Source organism: Leguminivora glycinivorella, chromosome 2, assembly GCF_023078275.1.
Source record: "Leguminivora glycinivorella isolate SPB_JAAS2020 chromosome 2, LegGlyc_1.1, whole genome shotgun sequence".
NCBI classification, from domain to species: Eukaryota; Metazoa; Arthropoda; class Insecta; order Lepidoptera; family Tortricidae; genus Leguminivora; species Leguminivora glycinivorella.
This window is the reverse complement of record NC_062972.1, coordinates 9,340,133-9,348,224: the sequence shown is the minus strand read 5'-3', so window position 1 is coordinate 9,348,224 and position 8,092 is coordinate 9,340,133. Positions and strand designations below refer to the sequence as shown.

At 36.5% G+C, this 8,092-nt stretch overlaps 1 protein-coding gene across 1 annotated transcript in view; it reads left to right on the top strand.

Moving 5' to 3' along the window:
* Positions 1-5,952: 5,952 nt before the first annotated feature.
* Positions 5,953-8,092, top strand: part of LOC125242288 — a 47,822-nt gene continuing 45,682 nt past the window's right edge. The window contains exon 1 of the mRNA XM_048151051.1: positions 5,953-6,177. Coding sequence (XP_048007008.1) covers positions 6,150-6,177 — 28 coding nt within the window. The 5' untranslated portion in view covers positions 5,953-6,149. The remainder of the gene's footprint in view (positions 6,178-8,092) is intronic.

Genomic DNA, 8,092 nt, shown 5'->3' with positions numbered 1-8,092 from the left:
CGCCACAATGTAACCCATATCCCACAGTCGACTTTTACGACATCTACGGGAAGAAAGGGGGTGGTAAAATGTTCAACCTGTCACCACATATTTTATCCCCGGATAGAAAGGAATATCCCGATATTCCTCTATTATCTATTGGTAATTGGTAACCCAAATGTTCGTCACCTATAATCCAGTAACTTTATACATCTGTATACAGTAACTGGATTATAGGTGACTGCATTTTTGCAAACTTGTTGGCCTAAATCCAAGTTTGTGACCTCAGGCACCGAACGCAACTTTGTCAAAAATCGAAAAAATCGTTTCTTTTTCAAATTTTGGCGATTATAACCCTAAAGGACTAATTTTTTAAAAACTGTCTATAGGACGTTTTTAAAGAAGACTAAATTTGCTACAATTTGATATAAAATTGCGTCTATAGACACAACAGTTTACGAGATTAAGCCTTTCATAGCGGATCTTTTTTATCGAACTTCGCAATTTTTTCAAAAGATAACGAGGAGTGTGAACTTGATGACTTGCCAACTGAAAACAGTTCAACATGTGTTCACGAGATTTCAAGAAGGCCATACCACAGAATATATAATAGTACAAATACAGAAGGCTCACTCCTTTGATGTTCACAAAATGCCGCCATTCTAAATTCTTACCTACGTTAAGAAACGGACCGCACGCGAGCAGCCGACATTGAATTTTACGCCGTGTCTTGCGTGGGCGACGGTCGCGCGACCGTCGCGCGACGATCGCCGTCGCGTCTCATCGCATCGTCTACTTCCATATCGATAAGGTTTGATTTCGTATGCGTCGCATCGCCGTCGTGCGACCATCGCGCGACCGTCGCCCACGCAAGCCACGGCGTTATTGCGCCGCGCGAAGGTCGTCACCACTGAATGGGCCGCGAACTCGCGGCCGCCGACATGTACTTGTAGCGCGACGATAGAATCAGCGTTGTGAGCCGCCCCTGGCCATACGCTTTCCAGAAGACCTGAAACAGGCAGAACTTGCTGTACTTCAGAGAGAGATGACCGATTTATCGTTGTTACCTCTCTAAAAAATCGTCAACTGAACGCTGTTCAGGTCCAGCAAAAGCTTTGAGAGACCCGCAGTATCTTAACTAGCCGCAGAATCAGAACTACCGGATTTGACGCATACGGCCCTATACCTTCAGGCGACAAAGTTACTGCACTACTACGTTCGAGCACGCCGAAGTTAAAGAACCCATTGACCATCAAACGAGAGTTACATACATACAAGTTGCGTCCATTTTTCGATCAGACGCATAAACTTTATTTTTTACATCTAATCATTTATTGTTTAAGGTTGCGGTAGGGGGTAATTTAGAGTTAAGGAGCTTAATGTGATATGGGTATTTTATTACTTATGTATATAATATCAAGCTTAAATAGTTATTATAGGTACTTTGGTGAAATTACATACCGAACAGCGAACTCAATAGCCGGGTCCACACAGAGCGAGCCACGTCGCGAGGCAATTTCCTCGCTCAGGAATCGTGCAAGGTAGACAAGAATATTAGTGGTGTGTTGCCATATCTTAATACAATGTTGAAATGAGATTTGGCGGTTACCTATGTTAAACTTGCAGAAAACCGCATCCAAATACCACTAGACCGTATGTTATAGTGCTGTGTTTCTGACGGTGGGTAAGGTTGCCAGAGTTGTCCATAGGATACGGAGAGTGCTTTCTCCGGCGCTCACTGCTTGATGCCACCGACATAGTTTTAAAAAAGATTTTAGATACGAGTATGTCACCGTATCCAAGATGTTAGTATATATATATATATATAAAATATAGCGATATAATATAATCCGTTTCCATATGTTTTATTTCATGAGTAACTATCGCGGTAAGCGAAGCCAATATTATATATGGTTTACTGACGATTCGCCAAAAAACGTTTCCCAAAGTTTCACATCCCAAACTATTATTCCCAAATTATCATTTCCCAAATAAACGTTTGGCAAAACAACTTATCGCAAATTGACATTTAGCAGAACTTTTTTTGGCAAGTATTTGTTTCCCAAAATATTTACTTGGTCAAATCAAATCTCATTTTACCAAATATTATTAAGTCAAATATATTGTTAGGCAAAATTTCCATTTCCCAATATATTGTAGTTAAATGGCGCACTAGTTTGTTTGTTGATTTTATACTTTGTGTCCAAGATTTGTGTGAAATAATGTGTATGTCGTACTTTTTTTCCTCCTGCTGCAAATGTCAAGGATGACATTTTCACTTACATGTCCGGATACATTTTATTAAAAAGAAACCTTATGTTTTCAAGACCATTTTGTTCTATTAATTTTTAATTACATTAAAAAGTCATTTCCGGATTGCTCACTGTCAACCTAACACGCTCCTCCTCGCTTCGCTCGTCGTCGCACCTAAACTGACTCTGTCACACACGAGTTTTCTGTTACAATACTAATAAAATTATTAGATTACATTTATGCCTTATATTTATTGTCAAACGTGGTTTTGGATGGTATAATTTGAAGAACCATTTTTCGACAAAAAAATAGTTGACTTTTAGTTTCTTGTCCAGCTGAAGCACTTGGGAATAAAATAGTAAAAAAGTTTGAGAAATTATCATTTGACAGATTTTAAGTTTGTCAAATGTTAATATGGGTAGTTGGCAAAATTTGTTTGAGAAATGAAATTAGACAAAAAAATCTTCGGTAAATTAAATGGATCCCGTAGAAATGAAAATGCAAATGCCTAAATATTTCCAAAATTTGCGATGTGATATTTTGACCAAACATGTTTTTAGGATATAAGTTTTGCCATTAAAAACGTTTGCGAAATAAAGTTTTGACTAAGTAAAATTGTGCCAAATGATAATTTGACCAACGAAACGGCAGGACACCATTATACATACATACATACAATCACGCCTATATCCCATAAAGGGGTAGGCAGAGCACATGAAACTGCTAAAGCTTCAGGGCCACTCTTGGCAAATAAGGGGTTAAAAGAAAACGAAACTGTGGCATTGCAGTGACAGGTTGCCAGCCTCTCGCCTACACCACAATTTAACCCATATCCCATAGTCGCCTTCTACGACACCCACGGGAAGAAAGGGGGTGGTGAAATTCTTAACCCGTCACCACACAGGCAACACCATTATATATTGCTATAAATAGTTAACTGGTTAAGGTACAGCGGGGCAAATCTCGACGGGGGGGGGGGGGGGTGTAACTAGTCCGGTTATATTTGGTAGGCGTATTCAGTGGATAATGTAGAACTCAACATCATAGTGTAATAATGGATAAAATGAATTAGTTACAATTGCCCCCCAGTCGAGATTTTCCCCGCTGTACCTTATTTATGTCTAAATATCATCTCGGTATCTAACTTACTAAAAGGAGTAGAAAGTATGCAGGCACGACGTGAATCCGAGAAGGCCGATTTCTGCATATTTATATCGAATTTGACTGCGACTATACAAACCGGTGGCGGTGCTTGTATAAATATGAATATTTATTAAATAGAAATATAACATATATACGATTTATTTATCAAGTTTACTTTGCAAAAATATTTTCCCAAGGCCTTCCCTAATTTAAATTCTGCATATTATCTGTTTTGCCTTAAATCTTGGGTAATACTAGTGAAACCAGTAAATTTACCCATGGCGCAACGCTTAGGTAATGATAATGATAGTGACTAAATATGAATCCATGTTTTTCTATCATACCTGCCAACTGCTGAGAAGTACCTGACTGAGTTACTGTAAATACTTAAAAAACACAAAACGATTGTCATTAATATTTTGATATTAGTATAACCTAATTTTGAATAGGTAGTCGATGTTCAAAGGTGGTTTAAATTTTAATTCCAGTTAAAATGGTTCTTATTGGTTTGAAGCTTAAGAACTTCTATTTGCAAATTCATTAAATAAACCAATCTTCAAGACCAAGAAGAACCATTTTAACTGGAATCCAACAGAAATTCAGATACGATCTGATATTTTCTTATAAGTAGCACTGTAATATTCAGGAGATACAATAACTTACTGTCTACTTACAAATTGATTGTCCAGAATATCCAGAACATGTTTACCTCGCAATTATTTAGAAAGGTAAAAGATAAAATACAGTACCTAATTTTTCGATGCCCATTTCTCGAGGAAAAGATGATTACGATTATGATCGAGAAAGATAATAAAGTTGTTTAATTTCATGCCACTTTGACGTGAAATGGTGTACATACGCAATTTTACACATCCATTATGACATAAAGCGCATAAAGCCTTTACGGAGTTATCACTTGTAAGTTGTTAATATATTCTATCATCAAATCTAACTGCGGAAAACCATCAGTATGATAATTTAATGGTTTATCTTGTTAAGTACAGTAGATATATTAAAAAGCATAATATTTGCGCTAAGATTTATGATATGTTTACATTTATTTTATATTTCGCTCTAAATGTGAAAATATAGAAGCGTGTTAAATCTAATGTCCTATTTTATGCAACAGGCGTATTGCAGAATGGATACTCCTATTGGTTTCTTCATAAACAAATTAAAAGTAGGTGTTTTTTCTCAATTATGAGGCGCAGTTCTCCAGTAATGGATTATTATGGACAGTGAAATAAGTTTTTTTACTTTTAAAGCCGTTGCTGATACTCAATGAGTCAATATTATATACCATACGATACATTAGTTTGAGTTTTTTAATAGGATTGTTTCTTGAATTTTCGTTTTGTAAATTGATTCCTTGTCCATTTTACGAAAGGTGCACTTTTTCGTCAGCTGGCACTGCCCAATAACGCCATTTCTTTATATCTTTGGAGCAACAAACTAGTATGTTTATAAGGCGTATCTCATGCCTACATGCAGTAAGTAAAACGCATTCAAGTTTATTTTATACATGAACAAACAACATTACTAAAAATTCGCGATTTTTTTTCAGTTTTTTTATCTTGTCGCCAAATCCTTCAGAAATAATAATTAATTGAAACTGCGCTCTAGTTTATGGTACATAGCCGTCAGTTTTTAGAAACTAAATTTAGATACTTATTTTTAAGGATTTGTGTTTTTTTTTTCATAATGGCATCACCGTCCATTATGGGGTATTTCACCTTATGTTTACATATTTAACTCTCGTGAATATAGAACGACATTTAAGTTAATAAAATAATAGTTTAATACCTCAGCAATTCCCGTTAACTTTGTACAAAAATTAAGGGAAAAGTTAAATTTGTTTTTATTAATTCCTATTTTGTTACCAAGATTTTGTTGATGAATTGAGATTTTTATTAAGTTTTATTTCGTCATTAAGGTTCTCTAGTATCTATATTTTCTTAATTATAACAATTATCCTGTATATATCTTACGAAAGTCGAATGATATTACTAAATGTTGGTAACAAAATAGGATCAATTAAAATTTGCTGACGTGGCATTGTACAAAGTTGACGGGAATTGCTGACCTACTGATGATGGTGAATCATTTATTAAGTATCGATAGTAATGGTAACTTAAACGAGCAAAACTACGAGCTCAAACTCTGTAAGAGTGCATGGGGTGTCCAGTAACATAGCAGCTCCAAATAATATTGTCACCAACTCACCAAATAACATACATATACAAGTATACATATGTATACCTAGGTACTAATTTAAGTCGTATTATAAGTCAATCGATGACCGGAGGATCCTCAGAGGGGCTTGATTAAAATATTTGTCTTCAAACGCTTATACAAAGGTTGGGCCTAGGTTGTACTTACCAACGCTATTTTCTTAGAATTCAGGGGCGACGTCCTTTGTTGTTCCAACAATGACGATTCATAAGCATTTAAGCAAGGGTCGCCGAAATGAATTGCCCACTGTGCTAAGTGTGCCAGCCGTGAGAAACGTTAACTAGCCATTCTGATTGTGTTTTTCACGTATGGTGGATTGTTACACGGCTCGGAAACGCGGAGGGCTTTTCCTGTCCATGTCTGGTTGTAGTGCACGCTCTCGAGTGGAGCCTTCATTTGTTTCGCGAAGCGCGCCAAACGCACGCGCGAGTCCGGCCACGGCGCATGCGTGCGAAACCGCGGGAACATTCGACCTGTGTTTACTGTTTACGTGCGATTGTAGGACTTTGCAGTATTGGATATTTTGATGATAGTTCAACATTATGGGGACTTTAATGCTTATCTTATGCGGTAAGTTAACTAATCTGATATTTACATAATCATTATATGGGTTTTTACTTTTGTTACTTACAACCTTATTTTGTTGATAGGTATTTTAATATATTATATTAACGTTAAATTACCAGTGCTCGACAGTGACCCAGTTGAGTGTTCTATCTTAAATCGTTGTCAATAAATTGTTGACAGAAGAGTGTCACCCTATTGGCCATTAGGGTATCGAGCACTGTCACTTTTACCTTTGCTAGGTATTTTCGACTTAAAACATAACTGCCATAAAATACTACAGATGTTTATAATTTAAAATCACTTCAAAAGTTGACATAAAAAGAAACAACGGTATCAACCGGAAATGCGTTCAGGGACGAAACAATCATTGAGACCCTTATGCCATTGTTAAGAATATAAATAATCATATCGTAAGTCAAAATTCACTCTGACGTAAGTATATAATTATGTTCAAATATTTTGTGGTGATATATTTTATTATAATGCGTATAGTATCAAGATCAACCTTCACACAAATAGCTCGTTCACAATGTAAAAATAATTAAAGCATGTCCTTTAATTTAAACACCACGATAAAGTGGAATGTGTGGTGATGCCATCGAGATCCGGAGATACGCGCGAGGTGGTAGCAATTGCAGCGGTTAATTATATACTAGCCTTATTATCCCTCTATTATTTACTTAGGGTTAAGAACTTGTCTTTACGATGTTCAAAGGCGGTATCAATGAAATACCAGAAGCACGTAAGTGAAACGGGTCATCACAACTTTATTAACAATACCACCCTTGTAGTGCAGCTAGGTACAAACAAGTTTTTTTTATTTTTATTTAGCCTGTTCGAGTGTCCCACTGCTGGTCTAGGGCCTCCTCCCTTTCTTGCCATTCGGTCCAATCCCGCCACTATACAGAATCTATGATGGTTGTGCTGTGGCTCAAGATCCATCCTGTGACGATATGTCATAATAAACATACTCTATATGCAGGAAAATGTGCAGTCATAAAATGTAGCGTTAAAATTAAGCTGAAGATTTATTACTATGCGTGTCCATTAGTCTTAAACGGTCAGCTTACATAAAATTACTATACGAATACTATTTCATTATTCCATATTTTATCATGAGAAAAAAAGTAACGTTTCACAGACCTGGGATCTTGCTCTTTAATTAAAAAGAGAAAGATAGTGCGAGCAAGCATTTAACGCGCGCGTCACTAGTGTCACTACCACTGACATTTTATGTCATAAGAACCTAGATAGGGCCGAATTTAAATATCTATAAGGTGCTGAAACGTTTCAGGACGTTCTCTCCTTCAGCACTAGATCACAAAAAAAGTAACGTGCTTAGCAGCGTTTGTACTATAAAACGGTATAAAGTGGAAAAATGTGCGTAGTAAACGAGGTTGAGCTCAATGCCAATGTCTCGCAAGAAAAACTGGCAGCAACATAATTGTAGTGAATTGCTATCCGCGGTACAATTGCTGTGGCGGGGACATGAGGGACATTGGGACAATATTCTACAACAGAGGACGCCCAAGTGAACTTTTCTGCAGTTTGACAGAGTGGAGATGTTATTTCAAACGTCACTATTTTATAAATTGATAGGTGCCGTTTATAATGACATTTTCACGCTGTGCTGTCAATTAAACTCGCTGCAGAATTACCTTGGACAGCTCGGATCGACTCTAGTGTTACTGCTCTACTTAACTAGTAAAATATGAGATCTCTGATGATAGTTGTCTAAGAGCTTAATTGGTTATCCACTTACTTACTACGCAAGTATAATCATTATTTAGTCTATAAGACGATCAATCATCTTAATAACCAAACCCTAAATAAATTAATCCGTTTTACCTAAGAAAAAACTTACACGGTATTTTTTTTTGCAGTTTCCTTAAAAAATCTTTTTTTTTTCACAACAAAA